At 38.9% G+C, this 23,854-nt stretch overlaps 1 protein-coding gene across 1 annotated transcript in view; it reads left to right on the forward strand.

The window, feature by feature from the left end:
* AP3D1 (adaptor related protein complex 3 subunit delta 1) overlaps window positions 1–23,854 on the forward strand; it is a 137,613-nt gene that overhangs the window by 109,213 nt on the left and 4,546 nt on the right. Inside the window, exons 22-30 of the mRNA XM_074204650.1 lie at window positions 4,808–4,994; window positions 6,241–6,303; window positions 12,622–12,702; window positions 14,147–14,296; window positions 15,558–15,605; window positions 16,737–16,926; window positions 19,306–19,394; window positions 20,129–20,214; window positions 20,840–20,961. Of these exons, the coding sequence (XP_074060751.1) occupies window positions 4,808–4,994; window positions 6,241–6,303; window positions 12,622–12,702; window positions 14,147–14,296; window positions 15,558–15,605; window positions 16,737–16,926; window positions 19,306–19,394; window positions 20,129–20,214; window positions 20,840–20,961 (1,016 nt within the window). The remainder of the gene's footprint in view (window positions 1–4,807; window positions 4,995–6,240; window positions 6,304–12,621; window positions 12,703–14,146; window positions 14,297–15,557; window positions 15,606–16,736; window positions 16,927–19,305; window positions 19,395–20,128; window positions 20,215–20,839; window positions 20,962–23,854) is intronic.

A 23,854-nucleotide genomic window follows, 5' to 3' on the forward strand; every position in this document is an offset into this window, starting at 1 on the left:
AACTTTAAACTTTAACTTTAAAAAAAAAAATTCTCAGGAGCGGCTAGGTAGCACAGTGGATAGAGCACCGGTCCTGGAGTCAGGAGTACCTGAGTTCAAATCTGGCCTCGGACACTTAATAATTACCTAGCTGTGTGTCCTTGGGCAAGCCACTTGACCCCATTTGCCTTGCAAAATCCTAAAAGAAAACCAACTCATACATATACACATCATAACTGTCCTCTTATTGGACCTGGTAACCTTTATGGGATTTTCCTCTGTACAGTATGAGTTTATCAGCCAGCTTATCTTAAAGCAGACCCAGCAGAATAAAACTGTGAAGTTGCTTCCCTTGAGGTTCTTCTGGCTGTCCTAAATCCATATTCCCAAACTGTGCTCCCCCAGTCTACTACCTCAGAGAGAGTTTGATAATGATAGAGAACCCTGATAGCCAATTTCCTTTACTAGTTAGTTCTGCTCCTACAGAGAGAACTAGATAAAGCTCATCTTTTTCTGCACTGGAAGGGTATTAGCCCCCACCCCACCCTCATGTCACCCCCTTAGACTCTGAGCAAAACAAATATTTTAGTTATTGAAGAACTTTAACAGTTTAAGTCCCAGTGAAGAAAATGCTCAGGCTGATCATGGGCCAAATCAGTTATGGAATTGGTCTTGAGTATTCTGTCCATGCTATTTGTAATGATTACCGTCATGGCTTCTAATAGCATCACCTTTTGTTTTTGCAAAGCATTGGGTTAAGTTAATTGCCCAAGGTCACACAACTAGGTTAATATTAGATGTCTGAGACCGGATTTGAACTCAGGTCCTCCTGATTCAGGGACGATGCTCTATCCACTGTGCCCTGAGCTGCCCCAATAGCACCACATTTTGATACCTCCTCTTTCATCCCACCAGTATGGCCTTTCTTGATATGAAGGTCAGAATCTTATGAGGCCCTGGAGATTTTAAGCAATGAACATCATCAGGGTCCCTAGTCCCCTAGTTTCTCCACAGAGAGTAGAATGTCTTCTTTCCCTTTCAAGGTCCACTGCAAACTCTTTTTGAGGGTCTCGTCCTGAGATTACATCACAGGGTCATAGCTCTAGAAACTAAAGATACTTCCAAGGCCAGGCCAGGCAAGCTCCCTCAATTTACAGTGGAGGAAGATGAGACTCACCTCTTAGTGTCAAGACCAACTCAAGGAGTGAATGCACATTCACTCCTTGTCAGAGGTAGAATTTAAGCCCAGGTCTTCTGACCCGTGAATGTATACTCTTTACTCTGTACCATATTGTAATAACAGTAGCTACTTAAATTTATATAGCACTCTAAAGTTTACAAAGCACTTTGATGCATTCCCAATTGAACTTCACAATGACTTAAAATTAAATAGGTGGTATCATTATTCTCCACATTGTGAAAGTGAAGAAACTAAGGCTTAGGAAATTGAAGCTAGTGAATATAATTGTAGAGAACTCCCAAGTATGGAAAATCTCTCACCAATCCAGAGCAGCACCTCGTGTATTACTTGTCATCTTAGAGAATTCCTTGAGAGGCCTGAGAGGCTAAGCGATTCACCCATGGTCATATAATATGGCAAATGTTAGACCAGATCCCTCAGACCTTCCGAACTTCCAGGTCAGTCTAGATTCCCTCCAGCATCCTGCCTCTTCTTGCAAACCTTAAAGCATTGGATAAATGTCAGCTTTTGTGATTGATGAACACTTCATTTGTGAATTCTGGATTTTGTCCCAAGAACAGATACAGGGAATAGCTAGGTGGCACAGTGGATTGAGCATCAGCCCTGGAGTCAGGAGACCCTGAGTTCAAATCAAGCTTGAGACACTTAACAGTTGCCTGGCTGTGTGACCTTCAGCAAGTTACTCTTAACCCCATTGCCTTATATTAATAAAGATTTTAAAAAAATAACAAATACAAATCATTGTCATTTTTGGTATGGATTGTACTCTAAGGAAAAAATATGGGACAGCTAGGTGGCGCAGTGGATAGAGCACTGGCCCTGGCCCTGGCCCTGGAGTTAGGAGTAGCTGAGTTCAAATCCGGTCTCAGACACTTAATAATTGCCTAGCTGTGTGACTTGGGCAAGTCACTTAAGCCCGTTGCCTTAAATAAATAAACAAAAAAAATGAGGAAAAAATATAAAGTTAACTTCCCATAATAATCTGGAAAACTATTCTTTTTAAATTTGTTTTGGTTCTGTGCTCTTCCTAAAAAATTCTCACCCATTCTAACTCTAGCTGTAACTGACTGAATCTCTTATGAAAGGCATTGTCATTTTCATTGTGCCAGTTCTAATAGTAGCATCAAAGGTAATGCATAGAAGTTTTTCTCTTTTATCAGTAACTGGTATTAGTTTGCTAGGCTTAAAAAATGTTTCTCTCATACCAGTAAGTTTGGTAAAAGCCAGAGCTGTTTTATTGTTGAACTGTTTCTTTGAAATAAAGCTCTTATCAGGCACTCATTGAAAAATACATGCTTGGGGCAGCTAGGTGGCACAGTGGATAGTGCACTGGCCCTGGAGTCAGGAGGAGGACTTTACTTCAAATGTGGCATCGGCGGGGGCAGCTAGGTAGCTCAGTGGATACAACACCAGCCCTGGAGTCAGGAGTATCTGAGTTCAAATCTGGCCTCAGACACTTAATAATTACCTAGCTGTGTGGCCTTGGGCAAGCCACTTAACCCCACTGCCTTGCAAAAAACCTATAAAAACAAACAAACAAATGTGGCATCCGACATTTAATGATTATCTAGCTGTGTGACCTTGAACCAGTTACTTAGCCCATCGCCTTTCAAAAAATTACCCCTACCCCCACCCCCACAAATTTGCTTAGCATTCTGGGGTGGAAGGAATTAAGCCATACACCTATTGGCCAATTTTTGCAACTGAAATTGAAACCATATTACAAGCTGCTTCAGGCCAACTGTTTTCTGTTTGTTTAGAGTGGGTAAATTTATGGAAAATGCCTTTTTACACATGAAAATGAGTGTCCAAGCATTACCTAGGTTTTCCATATTAAAAAAATGCTGCATTCCTGTTTTTCTACCAGGCAGCAGAAGGGAACTCTTTTTGAGTACTCTTTAACCCTAAATGGCTTTTTTGTCTTCACAATCCTTTCCTACTTTCCAGTTGCTTTCTGTGAAAATTACCAGAGAAACATAACTTCATGTTAGAAATTAAGAGGAGCAGTCATAAACCAAAAGTCTTAAACCAAAGCCAAGTATACATTTGTGGGAAATTTCATATTAGAACTGTTTCCAAATTAAATGATGTTCCCAGTTGAAGATACTTGGTTCTTCATACTATTTCTGTCCATTCTTTTCTCACTTCTTTAGACCCATTGACCCCTATCTGTCCATCATTTGTTCTCATAACCTCTGTCCTCTCTCTTTCTCTTTCTCTCTGTGCTCACATTGTCATGTCTATCTCACACCCACATGCAGTCTGGTTTCAGGGAAGCCTCACAGGTAAGATATCCCAGTATTTCAGCATTTTTTGAAAATATTGGTTTGGTCCCCCAAAACAGTTTTTTACAGCTTCTTAGGATCACATGTAGTGTCACCACATCTCAAGAGTTATGATGTGAGCCTTCTAGGAAGCCAAATGTGTTGTAGTTCTATAACTACCAATTAGTTAAACCAGCAGTGATCCTTGGGAGTTTACAGTGCTTTCTTTTAAAGTAAAATTAGAGTAGGCTCCCTTCTGCCATCTTTACTAGCTGTCAACATACTAAACAAGATTTAAACTATATTAATGCCAACTCAGAAGGGTTAATGAATTGAACTGGCCATTAAACCAGGAGAGTACTAAATGGGTTTCCCCCAGCTGTATCTTTATCCTAAGATGTAAGCTGATCTCAATGTTTATTTTTAAATACAAAGCCCTAAACTTATTTTTTTTAAAAAAAAGGTTATTCTGAGTATTTGAGTCTGCATGATATGTGGCATTAAATTAGAATGCCAACTGGTGATTAATGCCACTTACCATACCACTTGCTTCCACAGACAGATTAGTTAGGGAGGAATTTTGCTTCCTATTCACTATAGTCCCCAGTTTCCAGACCTGAGAAAAAGAAAATACAAGTCTTTCCTCTGATGTGTAGGTATAACTTGTCTTATACATCTGGTAAAGACTGAGATGTTGTTTCATAGCTTGCTTTGTATGGCAGTTTGTGTTATCTCAAGTTTTGAGTATTTCTTCTTTACCCTCATCTCTTTAAGGATAATGTGACTTGGGGCGGCTAGGTGGCGCAGTGGATAAAGCACTGGCCCTGGAGTCAGGAGTACCTGGGTTCAAATGTGACCTCACACACTTAATAATTACCTAGCTATGTGGCCTTGGGCAGGCCACTTAACCCCATTTACCTTGCAAAAGCCAAAAAAACCAAAAAACGATAATGTGACTTGTGAGGATCTAAGACAGTATTCCTTCACTGTTTCTCTTGAAAGTATTGTTTGATTTGCAAGTGCTTTCATTATCCTCAAGTGAGTAGATAAAGTTAGTTCATAGTTGAAAAAATAGTCAATCTGTAGTTTTTAAAATGCATGCATGAGAAAGTGATCTCTAGCCTAGGTATAAAAGATTCCTCTTGGATCCCTATTTGGAAACCTAAAATGCATGCATGTGCGTGCACACACACACACACACACACACACACACACACACACATATCAGAAGCTCTGGTGCATAAATAAGATCTCTTGGCAAATATGTATTTCAATAGAGAACACACTTTGGGGAAACTAGTGAACATTCTGGAATTGGAATGGTTTTGGTCACCAAATATTAACCCTTCTTTTTTCTTTAAAGGCCCTTAGCAGATAGTGAAAAACTCCCAGTCCAAAGACATAGAAATGCAGAGACCCCAAAATCCCCCGAAAAAGAAGAAATTCCTGTGATAGAAAAGAAGAGCAAAAAACCCAAAAAGAAAGAAAAGAAACACAAAGAAAAAGAAAGAGAAAAAGAAAAGAAAAAAGAGAAAGAAAAAGAGAAAAAGGTAATTCTTTCTAGTTTCTTGCCATCTCAGGCCCTAAGCAGGCAGACTTTTTGTTTTCTATTTCCTCCCAGTATCTGCCATGCCTGAACTCTCCACTGGCTGAGTCATGGTGGCATGGTAGGTTGGGAGTAAGGCTAGGAAGCTTATCCTCTCTGGACCTTGTTTCCATCACTCATGATGTGGAGAGCTCTGCAATGTCTGCCTCAGAGGGTTAGGGTGTGGAAAGTATTTTGTAAAGCTCAAAATGTTCTAGAATGTGAGCTGCAGTTATAAATCGTGAATATTTTAGTTATAAAGCTTGTCAAGCCACTTCTGCCTCCTAGCTCACATGTGAAGAATCAAGTCGTAGTAGAAACTTTTGATTGTTTTTGACTTAAGGTAAATTTGTAGGATTTGCCTCCAGAATTACAACCAAGGTACTATAGACAAGCCCCTGGTAGTCAAGGAGGGGTTGGCTGAATTGTTCCTGTTCTTTGCCCTACTTTCTCCTTTCTTTTGCCTGTCAAGAGTAGGAAGCAGGAACCACTTCTTGAGGCTGCAGCACCTCAGAAGAGAGAACAAAAGGAACATAGGGAAATCTTTAGAGATAGTGGGCAATGATGAGGAAGATTGCTCAATTCTGTCAAGGATTCCAGATGAAAAGGATGTTTATAAATTAGGAACTGGATAGAAATATAATCAGTTCTCTTCTACCTTTTGCTCGATTTTGATAAATCAAGGCCTAAAAGGATATGAGGGAGAAAAACTGAATAGCTTCTCATATTTAAATAAAAAAGAAAGCTCAGAGATGAGCAGAACCCGAAGAACATTATACACCCTAACAGCAACATGGGGGTGATGATCAATCGTAATGGACTTGCTCATTCCATCAGTGCAACAATCAGGCACAATTTGGGGGTATATGCAAGAGATAATACTATCTGTATCCAGAGAAAGAATTGTGGAGTTTGAACACAGACCAAAGACTATTGTCTTTAATTTAAAAAAAAGTTACCTTATTATATAATTTTGCTATCTCTTATACTTTTTTTTCCCTTAAGGATATGATTTCTTTCTTATCATATTCAACTTAGATAAATGTATTCCATGAAAACAATGTAAAGACTAACAGAATGCCTTCAGTGGGGGGGGAGGGAAGCGAGATTAGGGGCAAAATTGTAAAATTCTAAATAAATAACTTAAAGAAAAAAAAGAAAGCTCATGACTTTATTTTTCCTGCTCACATTTCATCTCTTCTTTATTCAAGGGAGAAGACTTGGACTTCTGGCTTTCTACTGCTCCAATAGCTGCCTCCACAGCACAGTCACCTGTAAGTGTACCCAGCCCACTCAGACTGGCCCTTAAAGATATAGGAGCACATTCTCTTAAGGCGTAACTTAAGAATAGTGGAAACACAGCCCTGTCAGGAGATACTGGCAGTGTGAGTGACTCCGTTGAATTGTCAGGAAGTTCATTATATTCCCCAGGCACATGTCCCACAAGTTATGTGACTTTACGAGGAAACAAGGCTGGTGTATGGCAATGACATTGACAGTGAGGATGGTACAAGCCATATTATCTATGGATGAGCATCTGTGCCTCCTCTTATATCGCAAAATGTCTTTCACACTAGACACCTTTTCTTTCATATCCTTGCTTCATTGGTCACCTCCAAATAAAGTTCTGATATTTAAGGAACTGTTTCTTCCATTTATGATCCAGTTTTTATCCTTCAACATTTGTTCATTTATTGTTGTTTTCCAGTTGCATGTAAAGATAGTTTTTCACGTTGATTTTTGTTTTGATTTGATGGGGGGGGCAATGCAGTGGGGTTAAGTGACTTGCCCTAGGTCACACAGGTAATTAAGTGTCTGAGGATGGATTTGAACTCAGGTACTCCTGACTCCAGGGCCAGTGCTCTATTCACTGCACCACCTAGCTGCCCCTCAGCATTTATTTTTGTAAAATATTTTTGCCCCCTTTCCCCCACCCCCAAGATAGTTAGTAATTGGTTATATGATTTTGCCTGCACAATCATGTTACACATATTTTCATATTAGTTATTCTGTAAAAGAGGAATCAGAACAAAAGGGAAAAACCAACAAACAGAAAAAAAGTGAAAATGGTATGCCATGATCTGCATTCAGATTCCATAGTCTTTGTCTGGATATGACTGGCATTTTCTTTTTTCTTTAGGTTTTTTTTTTTTGTAAGGCAAATGGGGTTAAGTGGCTTGCCCAAGGCCACACAGCTAGGTAATTATTAAGTGTCTTGAGACCAGATTTGAACCCAGGTACTCTTGACTCCAGGGCTGGTGCTTTATCCACTATGCCACCTAGCCGCCCCTTGACTGGCATTTTCTATCACAAGTCTTTTAGAATTGTTTTTGATTATTGTGTTGCTGAGAAGTCTGTCATAGTTGATCATTGCACAATGTTATTGTGTATGGTGTTCTCCTGATTCTGCTCACTTCATTTAGTATCAGTTCACATAATTCTTTCCAGGTTTTTCTGAAATCTACTAGTTCATAACTTTTTTTTACCTCAGTTTTTTTATTTAATATTTATTCTCATTTTGTACAAATTTTTTTTATACTTTAATAAAATATTCTTGTTTAAGAGTAAACAAAATACCCCCTCCCCCAAAAAATATAGACTCGCTTGAGTGATAAAGGAGAGAGAAAAAAATTAAAATTAAAAATAAATAATAGTAATAATTGTAGATATGGCCAGGTGGCGCAGTGGACAGAGCATCAGCCCTGGAGCCAGGAGCACCTGAGCCCATATCTGGCCCCATACACCCAGCAATCACCCAGCTGTGTGACAGGCAAGCCACCCCAACCCCACTGCCCTGCAAAAACCAAAGATGAAAAAAAAAACCCAAAATAAAATAAAATAAAATAGTAATAATAGTAGGGGCAGCCGGGTGACAGACAGAGCACTGGCCCTTGAGCCAGGAGCACCTGGGTCCAAATCCGGCCTCAGACACACAACATTCACCCACATAGCTGTGGTCCCAGGCAGGCCACCCAACCCCATTTGCCTTGCACCCCCCCCCCAAAATAATGATAATAAAAAATGGGCTTCAGTCTTTGTTCCAACACCACCAACTCTGTCGCAGGTGGATCACATTCTTTATGATAAGTCCATCACAAAAGTTACTTCCATATTTGTCCACCATTGCTGTTGCTGATCGCAACTCCCTCCTTTGGTATTTCTCCACTACCATGTACTATATTTTCTCTCTCCTTTCACTCTGACTCTGCTGTAGCTGAGTGGCGCAGCAGACAGAGATCCCTGGCCCTGGGGACAAGAGGCCCCGAGCCCCCCTACTACCCCTTAGGCCCAGCATCCACCTGGCCCTATGGTCCTGGACAGGCCTTCCAATACCAGCCCCTTGAAAGAAGTAAAAAAGAAAATGTGTTATATCTGACCACTCTCCCCCCATGGTCCATCCTCTCCTCCATCACTCACATCCCCCACTTCCCCCTGTCCCCCCTCTCCTTCTTACTCCACATGTCTATATCCCATTGAGTATATATGCTGATTCCTCTCCTAGCCACCTCTGATGAGAGCAAAAATTCCCTCATTCCCCCTTGCCTTCCCCCCTTCCATATCATTGCAATAGCTCATTGTAATAAAGAAAAATCTTATTATATGAAATATCTTGGCCTATTCCCTTTCTTCTTTTTCTTTCTCCCATTATATTTTCCTTTTTTTCTATTGACTCCATTTTTACACCATATTTTTTATCTTCAAATTCAGCTTTCTCCTGTGCTTCATCTATAAAATCTTCTACCTGCTCTGTTAATTGAGAAGGTTCATATGAGTATTATCAGTGTCATTTTTCTATACAGGAATACATGTAGTTCATCATCATTAAGTCCCTCATATTTTCCTCTTCTCCTCCACTCCCTATGCTTCACCTGAGTTCTGAATTTGAAGATCAAACCTTCTGTGCAGCTCTGGCCATTCCAACAGGCACATTTGAAATTCCCCTGGTTCATTGAAAGTCTGTCTTTTTCCCTGGAAGAGGACATTCAGTTTTGCTGGATAGTTGATTCTCAGTTGCATCCTTAAGTTCTTTTGCTTTCTGGTATATTATATTCCAAGCCCTACGAGCTTTTAATGTAGTTGCTGCTAAGTCCTGTGAGATCCTGATTGCAGCTCCATGGCATTTGAATTGTGTTCTGGCTGCTTGTAATATTTTCTCTTTGACTTGGGAGTTCTGGAACTTGGATATAATATTCCTGGGGGGTTGGTTTTTTGGGATCTCTTTCTCAGGGGGATTGGTGGATTCTCTCCATTTCTATTTTGCTCTCTGCTTCTAGGATATCAGGGCAATTTTCCTGTAGTAATTCTTTGAAAATGATGTCAAGTCTGTTTTCCTGATCATGACTTTCAGGTATTCCAATAATTTTTAAATTATCTTTCCTAAATCTGTTTTCCATATCAGTTATTTTTTCAATGAGATGTTTCACATTTCTAATATTTCATTCTTTTGGTTTTGAAGTATTGAGTCCTGATTTCTCGTAAATTCAGCAATCTCCCTGAGTTCTATTCTTTTTCTGAAGGATTTGTTTTCCTCAGAGAGCTTTCTTACTTCTTTTTCCATCTGGCCAATTCTGCTTTTTAAAGCATTCTTTTCCTCAATAACTTTTTGAACTGTTTTATCCAATTGACCTTAGATGGTTTTTAGCATGCTATTTTCTTCAGCATTTTTTTTTGATTTCCTTGACTAAGCTATTGACTTCATTTTCATGTTTTTCCTGCATCTCTCTCATTTCTTTTCCTAGTTTTTCTTCTAACTCCCTCATTTGATTTTCAAAGTCTTTTTTGAGCTCTGTCATAGCCTGAGCCCAATTTCTGTTTTTCTGGAGTCTTTTAATGCAGGAGCTTGTGCTTCCTCATCTTCAGACTGAGTGTTTTGTTGCTTCTTTGGCTCACAGGCAAAATATTTCTCAATGGTGTTCCTCTTTTTTCTCTGCTTGCTCATTTTCCCAGCCTAAGCCTGTTTTGGGGGTGCTTCCTGAGCTTTTGGGACACTCCCACAAGGATCTCAGTGTGTGAGGCTCTGTCCTCCCTCCTGGTCTGTGGATGACCATAAGTGCCACATGGCTGAGGTGGGGGGGCCCTGCTGTTCTATGGGGGGGCCTAGACTGGGATCAGGATCTGAATGTGGTCAGAGCCCCAGAGTCCTGTTCCAGGGGCAGAGGACAGAGCTAGGCAGTCTCTCTCTTCACTCCCCTCCCTTGGCTCAATGGGCTCATGCCCTGGGGGCTCCTGCTTACCGGCTCAGCCTGCTTCTGTTTCCTGGATCAGGACTGCCTTGGCTGTGTGCCCTGAGGGCTAGGCTTCACATGCTTGCTCTGGCAGAGGTCCTTAGCTGTTCCCCCAGTTTGTGCCAGGTACTCCCCGGGGCATAGGTCAGGAAACTCCCCCATGGCTCAGTGGCCCCCAGCACCCTGGGGCTGCCTCCGGGAGGCTGAAGTTCTTTCACTCTGGCAGGCCATCCCTCTGGCGGGCTGCCCCTCCAACCCAGTGGAGCCAAGCCTTTCTTCTCTTTTCCAGGTTTCCTTGAGTAGGAGAACTGCCTCACCGGGTCCCTCTGTGGGTTCTGTCTTCCCGAAAATTTAGTTAGAGTCCTTAGTTTATAAGTTTTATGAGAGAGTGCCTAAGAGAGGATCCTCTCTTGTCGCCATCTTGGCTCCACCCCCTCAGTGTTCTTAATTCAGTTCATAACTTTTTGAGAAAATCCATGAGCCCTTAATTTCATACTTCAAATCTTTTTCTAAATATTAAAGCTTAAAATTAAAACCACTCTGAAGTACCACAATAGATGTATCAGATTGGCTAAAATGATAAGAAAGAACAATAATCAGTGTTGCATGGGAAACCTGGGGCAGCAGTCACTGTTGCTGGAGTTGTGAACTGATTCAACCATTCTGGAGAGCAATTTGGAACTATGCCCAAAGAACAAAAAAACTTGTATACCCTTTAATCCAGCAATACTACTGCTAGGTCTGCATTCTGAAGAGATCATAGAAAAAGGGGAAAATACACACATGTACAAAAATATTAATAGTAGCTCTGGCAAAGAATTGGAAATTGAGGGGATGCTAATCAGTTGGAGAATGGCTGAAAAAGTTATGGCATATGAATATGATGAATAAAATTATGAATGACCAGACTTTGGAAAAGCCTGGTAAGATTTGCAAGAAGTGATGCTGAGTGGATAAAGCACTGGCCTTGGAGTCAGGAGTACCTGGGTTCAAATCCCGTCTCAGACACTTAATAATTACCTAGCTGTGTGGCTTTGGGCAAGCCACTTATTTGCCTTGCAAAAACCTAAAAAAAAAAAAAAAAAAAAAAAAGTGATGCTGAGTGTAATGAACAGAACCAGGAGAATATTGTACATATTATTAGCAACATTATGCAATAATCAGCTATGATGTGCTTAACTCCTGTCAGCAGTTAACGATCATGGACAATCCTGAGAGAACTGTTATGGAAAATACCATGCATATCCAGAGAAAAAACTGTGGAGTCTGAATGCAGAGCAGAGCATCCTATGTTCACTTTTTAAAACTTCTTTTATGTTGTTTTTCTCTCATAGTTTTTCTTTTTCTTCTTGAATCTAATTCTTTTTTCACATCATGACTATTATGGAAAAATGTTAAACACGGTTGTACACGTGCAATCTATATTAGATTGTTCACTGCTGAGGGACTGGAGGTGGTAGAAAAAAGTGTAACTTCAAAAGCTTGCAAAAGGATGAATGTTGAAAACTATCTTTTCATGCAATTGGAAAAATATAATACAAGCTTTTTTGACCCCCCCCCTCCAAAAATGAAAGCTTATTTGTCATCAGGGTACTTTCCCTCCAGAATTAATGTTAACAAGAGGACTTTAAAAGGAAAAAACTTGATCATCATCTTTTGAATTTCTTGGTATTTCACAACAAAATAGGCACATTGGTGCTTAATAAATGTTAATTGAATTGATTAAGAGAATCATACTGGGGGTGAGTGGCTAGAGTACTGGCCCTGGATTCAGGAGGACCTGAGTTCAAATGTGACCTCAGATACTTAATAATTACCTAGCCATGTGACCTTGAGCAAGTCACTTAACCCCATTTGCCTTGCAAAAAAAACAAAACAAAACAGGGTTGGCTAGGTGGTGTAGTGGATAAAGCACCGGCCTTGGAGTCAGGAGTACCTGAGTTCAAATCTGGCCTCAGACACTTAATAATTTCCTGGCTGTGTGACCTTGGGCAAGCCACTTAACCCCATTGCCTTGCAAAAAAAAAAAAAAACCAAAACAAAACAATAAAGAGAATCATACTTGGGAAGTAGGTTTGAAAACCTGTCTATTTCACTTTAAATATTAAAAGTAGGGCTGCTGCTAGCTTATGAATTATTTGAAGTATATAAGACTAAAGAGTAAAGCTCCAATAAGGGGAAAAGGTTAGCTTTACAGGAGGAAATAAGGCTTCCTAAAAGTATTATTGTGCTTTCTTCTTTTTTATTTAAATAGGGTATGTTTGCCCCCATAGATCCATTAGCTACATACATATTCCAACATGGGATTACAAATATTGTTTGTATCTGGTTCATTGGTTTAAACAAACTTTTTATCCTCTTGCACAGAGTGAATCCACTGTAAATACTGAAGACTATGAGGAACCTAAAAAAGAAGAGAGAGAAGATGAAGATGATGATGAAGAAAAGGTAAGTAAACATCACTACTATGCAAATAGAGACTTTTTTTTTACATCGTCTTGTTTTTAATGTGTTCTTAATAAATGTTGGTTAGAATTTTGGTTTATGTATTTTGATAAATGCAATAACTAATGGCAATTCCAGATTTTGAAAAAACATGCTATCCTCCTGACGGAGGTGATGGTCTTAGGATGCATGTGAGACATTTTTTTTTTGAACGTGGCTAATCAGAAAGTTGTTTTGTTTTTTTCTACCTTCTTTTTACCCCCAGTGAAGGGAGGTGGGAGAAAAAGGAAATAGTTTTTTGGTTAATTTTTTAATTTAATTTTTAAAAATTGAAGATAATCTCAAAATAAATATATAATGGTTGGATGATAGACTTCTATAACTCTTGCAAAGAAAAAGGCAAACTACTGTTGAGAACACAACTTTTTTTAGAAATTCAGAGCATCACAGATGACCTAAGGGCCACACTGCCTGGGCTGTGCAGACTTCCCATAAAGGGAACAGTTAGCAGTATAATATGGTACTCCCAAGCTAATGTAGTCTTGGGAGGAGGTGGTCCTGCCATCTGTCTTAGATAGACTTAGCATATTGTGTTTCATACTGGGGGCCACCTTTTGGGAAGTTCATTGATAAGCTAGAAAGCAATCAGAGGAGGGTAGCTAGGATGGGATGAGGATGTATAATTTAGAAACAGTTTCAGGGAGAGCATGATTGCTACCTTCAAGTATATGATAGCTATCTAATATGAAAGAAATATTAGACTTTTTCTACTTGGCCTCAGAGAGAAAAACTGGAAATGAAAGTCAAAATGAAGGAACTTCAATTTTGATGAAAGGAGAATTTTCCTAACAATTAGAGCTATTAAAAAGTGCACAGTGGGGCTGCTTCAGGAGATAAAGTGAGTTTTTTCTTCCTGGAGATCTTTAAGGGAAAGCCATGCCAGTTGTATTGTAGAATAGATTTCTCTTCAGGTTTGGGTTGGACTTGATCCCCTTTGATGAGTAAGGTCTGTTATTAACTAATCTCTTCTAACTCAGAGATTCTGGGAGCTGGGAAGTGATAGCTCAAAAATGGGAAAATACAGAATGTTTTCTGCTTCATCATTCAATCTAATCTGGCTGAGGTACAGCAAGTTGAGGGGCATAGAATGAGATAAGCCTAGTGAAAACTTCATCAGATAAAAGATTCATTATTCTGGAGACATCCTGGAACTACTGAAGGATTTTTAAGTCCAGGAAAGACATGACAGAATCTCAGGATGAGGAGGTAGGGCTCTAATGATATAGGGTGAAAGCGAAAGAAAGGCAGAATTTTCTCTGGAATTTAATGCTTTACAGTTGTGTCAGAAATTTAATTTATAGAGATATTAGTCACTCTTCCATAAATGTTGAAGTTTTAACTATGAGGAACTACAATAATAATTTATTATTGACACTTTTTGGTCTAGAAATCCTCTAAACATAAGAAGAAAAAGCATAAGAAGGAAAAGGAAGAGAAGTCCAAGGACAAAAAGAAATCCAAAAAGAAGAAGCATCCAAGTGAAAATGAACAAGTGGAGGCTATACAAAATGGCACCCTTGATGACGAGCCTCTCCCGGTAAGGGGGTACTTAAGATTCTTAGACCCTGCTAGAAGCTGGGAATGGACATGAGCTCCCCTGGGTGGGGGGAGGCAGTGGTGAGCACTTACAACCAACTGGAATTTACCCAGCAGCAGGTTAACCACAGACATGATCTGATTTTGGCTTAAGGGAAAAAAGGAAATTTGACCTCAGCAGTTTTTTAATCCTCACAGGAAGTTCTGATTTAGTACCTACTCAGAATGGTTCCCTGGGCTACCTCTGCCAACTTACTTTTATCTTGCAGAGATGATTTGAGTATTATTGTGAAAATTTGTATTTCTAGCCCTTACTTCACATATCCCCTGGAAGACCGAGTAGGGCAAGTATTATTATCCTGCTATGACAGATGAGAAGATGGAAACTCCAAAAGACTAAGTAACAATAATAAAGGGAGGAGCCAGGATTCAGACATAATTCAGGGCCTACATGCCTCTTAGTAGCTTGTGATGGTTTGGTTAGGAAATTTTCCATGGTTCTGTGGATAAACAATAAGTAAGCATTTATTAAGCCCTTCCTACATGAGAGAGAACATATGAGATAAACTGGTTGCTTATACAGATATACATATACATATACATATAAAAACAAATGGACCAGAAAGCCTTGAGCTGGGGGATGTGGAAGATCAGAAGGCCTCATGGGAGCAGAGGGGAACCTGTTGTATATTGAGCAGCACAAAGGTTAGTTTTGGCTAGATGTATTATGTGAAAAGGCAAGGAAGATGTCATAGAGCTGGAAAGTGAGGAAGGGCTTTAAATGCTTAAGAAGTAGAATTCATATTCTGACCTGGATGCAATTACTTTATTTAGTTGGGACAAAGTTCCTTTGTGGACCGAGGCTTAAGGTAGATAGAGAAAGCCAGTTCAGAGGCTTCTTGAGGTGGTACCAGGAGGGATTTCAGGAGGACCTGAACTACATCCATGGCTGTGTGAAGGGAAACAAAGGAGTGTCTACAAACATTGTGTATCAAGGATAGTAGAGTTTCTGTTGAGTCTCTCAATCCCAAGCTAGGATACTTCCTAAATTCAAAGCAGCCATATAGCTCAAGGTTATTTTGTTCATTCCCCTTAAATTGTGATGCAATATCCCTTTAATATGTTTTGTGAGGCTAAGTTGTGTTTTCCACTTCAAACTTGGAGGTCGTCAACAAGATTTGTTAGCAAATGATAAGAGGCTTAGATTTCTTTACCTTCCAAAAGCTTTCTATACTGAAAATGTTTTCTTTATTTTCCCCTAGCCTATGTCCAGTTACTGCCTTCTAGCTGAAAATTCTTTCATTAAAATGGTGAGTAATTTGACCACCAGTATGGTCAAGGAGAAAAAAATTTGGGGGCAGCTAGGTGGCTCAGTGGATAGAGATCTTGGGCAAGTCATTTGACCCATTTAACCCATTGCCTTCATAAATAATATTTTTTTTTAGGTTTTTGCAAAGCAGTGGGGTTAAGTGGCTTGCCCACGGCCACACAGCTAGGTAATTATTAAGTGTCTGAGGTCAGATTTGAACTCAGGTCCTCCTGACTCCAGGGCCAGTACTCTATGCACTGAATAAATATAATTTTTAAAAAATTTTTGATCTTAGTACAAAGAGCACCATCTGTTCTGCTGAGATCAGCAAATTTTGGTTGGGATGAGCTTCAGGTCTTCAACAAGGGGATATACTTGTCTTCTCATTAAAAGTCTCACAAGAATGTATGTTGCTAGTAATCAAAAGAAGTGATCAGGTCACAATTTCCTTGATTTTTATATAGCCTACATCTTTTTTTTTGGTAGATGAAACCTAATTGCTATGTTTAATTGACATTATTTTTCTGTGGAAATGTGCATTTTTTTTTTCTTTTCAGCGATCTCATTTTAGAGTAAGTGAATAAGACTTGGAAAGGGACAGTCAGTGTACTCATAATCAGCATATAGAATGTCCCCTGATATTTGCTGTATCTCTAAAATGATTTTTTGAAATTATTTACTTTTTTTCACAATCTTCACTGAAAATTTATACAAACCACATTATATTTTGAAGTAAAATACAGCTTTTATTGAGGCAGCTAGGTGGCACAGTGATAGAGTGCTGGGACTGGAGTCAGGAAGACCCATCTTCCTTAATTCAAATCTGGCCCCAGACACTTTACTAGCTGTGTAACCCTGAGCAAGTCAGTATTTGCCTCAGTTTCCTCTTCCATAAAATGAGCTGTAGAAGGAAATGGCAAACCATTCCAGTATCTTTGCCAAGAGAACCTCATATGGGAGCCACAAAGAATTGAATGTGACAACAAGCCTATATTTAGACCAGTCTATTGGAATTTCTGCGCCCCCCCCCCCCACCCTGTTATTTCTACTTATCTTACTTTAACTTTTATCCTGGACTTATTAAATACCAAAGACAATTTATAGAACTTCTTTCTATCTTGGCTGTTTGTAGACATATGACATTCAAGGCAATCTTCAGAAGGATAGTCAAGTGACTGTGTCCGTGATTTTTGAAAACAAGAGTGACAGCTTCCTGAAAAGCATGGAATTAAATGTTCTGGATTCTCTGAACACCAAAATGTCTCGGCCAGAAGGCGCCTCAGTCCATGATGGAGTCCCTGTGCCTTTCCAGCTGCCCCCTGGTAAGCAATCTAAAGCTAGAGTTCATCTTTTTTGAGGGGTTTAGGAGGGCCCACATGAACTGCAACTAAGGAAAAGCTTGGAACTGGCATCCCAGGCTAAATAGCAAAATATGTGTGAAAGGACTTGGAACCTTGAAAACCCTGGCAGCAGATCCTATCCAAAGATGCCCCACTGAAAGGCATTTCATGCTAGTGTAGTACTGAATCACTGAAAGTCATTCCTTTTGTAAAACCCAGAGATCCCATTGATGTTTAACAAGTCTTCCAGTTATAGCAGGTTTCCTGTCTGACCAACTTGTCTCCTGTAGCACCATTACAAGACTTTGTATCCCAAGTCCTTAGTATAACAACTCACATACAGTCAGCACTTAGTAATTGTTGATTGACTGACTGTCCAAGTATACAAATTCAAACTGCTGATATTATATCATGAAAACTCAGTTCTCACCTGAATGTGCAATAAATTAATCATCACAACATGATCACTACATCTGTTTATTAAATTTTAGTTCATATTCAGTATACTTTAAGTTTTACAAAGTGCTTTTCTCTCACAAGCTTTTACAAGTGTTCTTATCCCCATCCTACTAATGAGGATACTGATCCTGAGAGGGAAAGGAATTTACTCATGGTTATGGAGTAAACACAGGAACCAAAATTCAAATTTAGGTCTGCTGACTTCAAGGCCAGTATTCTTTCTTTATTTGCCATTTTTTTACCAATATATTTGCTCTAGATCTCGAAGATATCCCCAAAATTTAGGAGCCAGATTCTTTTCCTCCAGTTTACAAGGGAAGAAAAACAAGTAGAAAACTTATGTCAAACTAGGTAAAAAAAAATCTGGATGATGTTTTCCAGAATTCAGAAGCCTCATAAGACTTGAAGTTGGAAGGGACTAAAGTAATCATTTATTCAGATCATTTCATTTTCCAGAGGCCTAGTGAGGGGAAGTGATTTATGTATTGTCCCACAGTTAGTAGCAAAACCAAAACTCAAATCAGTTCTGAATCTGTACGGTACTGCCTTATCAGGTGTCATTCTTCTAAAAGAAAGTGTTACTGAAGTTATTTCAGTTGGTTTGAATATGAAGTTAGGATTGATTATCATGCTGAATGATATTTCATTTTTATGAATATCAGCAGATCCCATCTTGTTTCATGGGAGGCCTGTTATGGTAAACCCATAAGAGAAATATATGAAAGAATCATCATGTGAAGATTCATGCCTCTGAAAAGCTTAAGAAATGTATTCTTGGGATTTGTTACAGGTCTATCATTTTTCAAAAATTATCATTTTCAAAACCTAGTTTAAACAAAATTTGGGAAGCCTGGGGAAACAACCACACACACACACACACACACACACACACACACACACACGTACAGACTGACAAAGTGTTATAGGCCCACAAGACACCTTTCAGTTCTTTAGTCCAGCCTACTAATTTTAAAATACAAAATCTAAGGCCCCCAAAGGAGTACTGGCTTACCCAAAGCTTTGCAGGTAGTAAGAAACAGAGCAAGGATCTGAGCCTTGGTCCTCAGTCTCAGAAACTATGATCTTCCTACTACTGTTCAGTCATTTCCAATTCTTCAGGACCCCTTGGACCACTGCATGCCAGTACTGTCCTTGGGATTTTCGTGGCAAAGATACTGGAGTATTTTATCATTTCCTTCTTCTAGGGATTAAAACTAATAGAAATTGTGACTTGCCTGGAGTCACACAGCTATTAAGTGTCTAAAGCCAGGTTTGAACTTGGGTCTTCCTGATTCTAGGTCCAGTGTTGGAGCCACCTAGCTGCCTCCTTTACCATCACCATTCCAACTCCCCTGCCTCTCAGAAGTGTTCCTAAAATGTATTGTATGGTGCTTCTTAAAAGCCCACGAATACTATACAAATGTAGCTGCTTCTTATTATGTTTAGATTTAAGTAAATATGTAATCATTAACAACTAAGTTTTGAGACATTGATTTAGACTCAGAATATTAGTTTCCTAGTTTGCCACAAGATAGGACAGTTGGAGCTGCCTCAAAAAACAAACCTTCAAACAAAACAACCCAGAATTTGTCTAGTACAAAATATCTGACTTTGTTCTTCCTCACCATCACCTGTACTAAATGGAGGGCAGTATTCTTATCTCAGATAGAAGCCGGGGATGGGGTCTGTAACGAGAACATATTAAGGATGGGCCCTGGGGAAGATTAAGGTCCTTCCTTCCTCCTTTCTGTCCTTCTTCATTTTATGGAGTTTAATCTCTCAATAAACACATTCTGTAGATGGGAACTGTGTCTCCCTGTCTCATCACCCTGTGATTTTCACACACCCTGCTTCTCTTGGCGTCTCATTTCTTTTTCCCTCACCCATCTCTCTCCATGTCAGGAATCTCTAATGAAGCCCAGTTTGTGTTTACTGTTCAGAGCATCATCATGGCCCAGAAGCTAAAAGGGACGTTGTCCTTTATAGTCAAAGTAAGTGCAGCTTTAAACTCTGTTTTGCATCACATCTGAACTATATGGGCTTTGGAGTTTGCATCTAGAAAGCATTGCTTTAAAGGGCTTCTCTGGAACAGCATTTCACCTGTCTCATTTCACTTGCCAGCTGAACCCTCCAAAGGGACCCCCACCTCCAGAGCAATTGAACCCAAGCCAGGTTGTTTGCTTTTTCATTGTTGTTGCTTGGCCCCAATTTAAACTGAGCAGATCAGCTGTGATGGGTGAACCTGCCTACAGGAGAACCAGCTTGGGGCTGCTGGGCTCCTCCTTAAACTTGGCCTTGCCTGAGGTAACTGGGGTCCATTTTAACTTTAAAAAAAAAAGAGAGAGGAAAATCTAAATCTTTCTGGATTTAAAGGAGTCCAGCAGGCTATTTAGCCAAAGAGAAGGTTCAAAAGAATTTATGAGGGTATTATGGTCATTTTACTTTCTAAAACTGCTTTTTAGCCATATAATTTTGATATGCCCAGGAAATGAATTTTAAAAATATAAAGCCTGTGTCCTCCTCCCCTGTACTCCCTTCCCACAACTTCAGTGGAATAACAGGGCTGTGCCTGCCCTTGAGCTGTGGGCCTCCTTCATTTGTGTAGGAGACCCAGCCCTGCTGTGGGGATGGTGCTGGAACCTGGGGATCTTGAGGGCATCCCCAGGATCTCCCTTCTGCTGAGCCTCTGGCCTCTATTCATCTCATTTCCTTTGGCCTGTTGCAGAATGACGAAGGCTCCACCCATGAAAAGCTAGATTTCAAATTACACTTCAGCTGCACCTCATACTTGATCACCACACCTTGCTATAGGTAAGTGGGTAACAAGGGCAGCAGCTCTGACCTCCCTCACAGCTTCCTGTTCCGCTACTCCTCACCTGGGCTTTTGCTTTGGCTCTGTGTGTCCGGCTGAGCTTTGACTCTAGATACCCTGCTCGTTGCATGAACCTAGTGTATCTTGCTAGTCACAAGCCCTTTTTATTTTTCCCTCTAATTCATTTGTCTCCCATATTGTTTTGTTAAAGGAATCACAATGGCTTTAGGTAACATTAATTTGAAGTTTCTCATGATCTTCCTTTTAAATGACATTTTGACCTTTTTCTAGAAAGAGTTCTTATCTCTAAAATTAGTATGAAAGTTTGTAACCTGTCAGCAGGAAGGTTTGTTCCATAATATCTCAGATGGGTCACTTGGGGATACCCTTCAGCCTCCAAGTCTGTTGTCTCCTTGCCTTGGAAGGAAAAGCACTATATATTTGTTTTTAATAAAAGTACTATATCTTTTAATATTTGATCCTTTGCTGCTTTTTATTCTTGTTACAATTCTTTTTGGGGGGGGTAGGGGGAAATTGATCATGTACTATCTGGGGAGGCAAGAATGTGCATTCAGTACATTCTCTTTATTGTCTTTCCCTCCCCACTTTGTATTTTTGGGACAGTGATGCTTTTGCCAAGCTGCTGGAGTCTGGAGAGCTGAGCATGAATTCCATAAAAGTTGATGGAATTAGCATTTCTTTCCAACACCTATTGGCGAAGATTTGTTTTCACCATCACTTTTCAGGTAAGTTTATTTTACCTCTTTTACTAATTGTGACTTGGGGAAATTTTTTAAGTTTTTTCCCCCACCAACTTTTAATAAATTTAATAAATTTCATAATAGGTCATTTATTTGCTTTCCTCCATTGGAATGGTTCCTGTTTTGAAGAAGACACATGATTTGGGTTCTTTCTAAACTAAAGATCTTAAGCTTATGGATTTGGAGCTGAAAGGAACTTAAGATATTATCTAGTACAACACTCTCATTTTACTGATGAAGAAATTGAAATTAAATGTCTAGCCCAATGATTTTCTTTAAATCAATCTAAAACCTCCCTCTCTTTGATTTCTTTTCATTGGTTCCAATTCTACCCTGTAGAGCTAAAAAGAACAAATCTAATTCCTCCTCTTCATGACCCTTGATTATACTTGAAGAGAGCTACCATATGTCTTCCATCTAAGTTTTCCCCCTCCCCATTTTTCTTTTCTCCAGGCTAAAGAAATCTATTTTCTTTAGTCAGTATTTTATTTGAAAAAGTTACAGTTGGAAATAAAAATAATCCATCTTGAAATTAAATCTGTTGAACTTGCCCCAACCATATCAAGCATGTGTGAGCCTGTGTATTCATCATCTGTCCCATAGTCCCCAGTTCTGTGTTTTCCCCTACCTCCCTAATATACTGTGTAAATGGCTAATCTTTTTAAGTAAATTTTTACTGATGACTTCTCCTTCTTACATCATTTGTTATCCCAAGTATCCCTCCTCCTTTCCAGAGAGTCATCTCATATAGGAAATAGTATTTTTTTAGAGAGTTAAAAGAAAAAGTCAGAGTAATGAGTCAGTGCATTGAAAAAAATTCAAAAACTATTCTATGTGTAATGCTAGTAAGACCTCCCACCTCCATGAAAAGCTGTCTTTTTTTTGTGGGGCAGGGGTTCCCTTCTCATATCTTTCCTTTTTTTCTTGCAAGGCAATGGTCTTAAGTGGCTTGCCCAAGGCCAAACAGCTAGGTACTTATTAAGTGTCAGAGGCCGGATTTGAACTCAGGTACTCCTGACTCCAGGGCCGGTGCTCTATCCACTGTGCCACCTAGCCACCCCATTCTCATATCTTTTCATTCAAGTTCTGTATGATCTTTGTAATTTTGTTAACAGCACTTTTTTTTGCATGAATAATTCTTTATATTTACATTGTTGTGGTTATTTTGTATGCTGTTTTCTTGGTTCTGTTAGTTCACCTTATATCTGTTCATATAAGTCTTTCCATGTTTCTGTGTATTCATCACATACATTTTCTTTTTTTTTTTCAAGGCAAATGGGGTTAAGTGGCTTGCCCAAGGCCACACAGCTAGGTAATTATTAAGTGTCTGAGCCCAGACTTGAACCCAGGTATTCCTGACTCTAAGGCCAGTGCTTTATCCACTGTACCACTTAGCTGCCCCCTACATACATTATTTCTTGAAGCATAGTAATATTCCTTTACATTCTTGTACTAAGATTTTATTTAGCCATTTGTCAAATGTCTACTTTGTTTCCAGTTCTTTGCTATGATAAAAAGTACCAGTGTATATGAGGTCTTTCTTCTTACTAATGACTTCCTTGGGAAATAAAGCCAGTAATGGAGTCTTTGATTCAATCTGCATGGATATTTTAGTCATTTTATTTGTATAATTTCAGATTGCTTTCATTGTACAATTTTACAGGTCCACCAATAATGTATTGGTGTAGTTATTATTTCACATTCTATCCAGCACTGATAATTGCCAATTTTCCTAGTGTAAAGTGAAACCTTAGGTTGTTTTGATTTGCATTTCTCTTATTATTTATGAATTGGAGAATTTTTTCATATGGTTGTAAATAGCAAATCTTTTAAGAAAATTTTCAGAAGTGTCAAAACTGCTTGACAACATATCTATTGGGAAATGACTATTTCCTAATTATTTATGTATCTTGGTTGTCAAATTATTATCAGAGAAATTTGATACAATTATTTTTTCCTCAATTCTTTCCCCATTCACTTCTCTTTTTATCTTAATTTTGTGTGGAGCTTTTCAATTTCACATAATCAGTTACCTATTGTATCTTTTTGTAATTGCTTCTATTCCTTGTTTCCTTTGATGATTATTTTTTCATAAGAGTTCATGCAAACACTGAGAATTGTATTCCTACCATGACACTTTTCAGGATGAACACTTCAATTAATACTATCTAGAGTTAGAACTGTCATTGTTGAATCTAAGATATTAGCTGCAGAAAATGATTTTTCATCCTTGAAACCATTAAAAAATCCATATTTAACAAATAATGGCCTAAAATTTAAAAAATTCCCTTATAACTACTTATTGTAATATTTGTTTATTGCTTTGGCAAATTACTGGAAAGAGAGATAGGAATAAATTTAAATAATATCTGATTTCCATGTTTTTTTTTAAAAAGACTCACATTTAATAAAATATTTATAGCAGCTCTATATTGTCAAAGAATTGGAAATCGAAGGGATACTCATTAATTAGGGAAGACTAAACAAATTATGGTTTATAAATGTGGTGGAGTACTATTCTGTAAGAAATTCTGAGCTGGGGACTTACTTCAGAAAAACTTGGAAAGAAGCTGAAGTTGAACAGAACCAGGAGAACATTATACACATTAAGCAACATGGTGTTGATGGAAAATACCTTCCAGAAAGAACTATGGAGTTTATATACAGGTCAAAAGCATACTATTTCCACTTTTTAAAACTTATTTTATGTTTTTTTCTAAGTTTTTTTCCCCCTTTAGTTTTGATTATTCTTTCACAACATGACTAATATGGAAATACGGTATGTGTATACTATATCAGATTACTTGGTGTCATGAGGAAGGAGAGGGAAAGGAGAAAGGCAGAAAAGTATTCAATTCAAAATCTTAGAAAAGGATGA

The sequence above is a fragment of the Macrotis lagotis genome, chromosome X, assembly GCF_037893015.1.
Source record: "Macrotis lagotis isolate mMagLag1 chromosome X, bilby.v1.9.chrom.fasta, whole genome shotgun sequence".
NCBI lineage: Eukaryota > Metazoa > Chordata > Mammalia > Peramelemorphia > Peramelidae > Macrotis > Macrotis lagotis.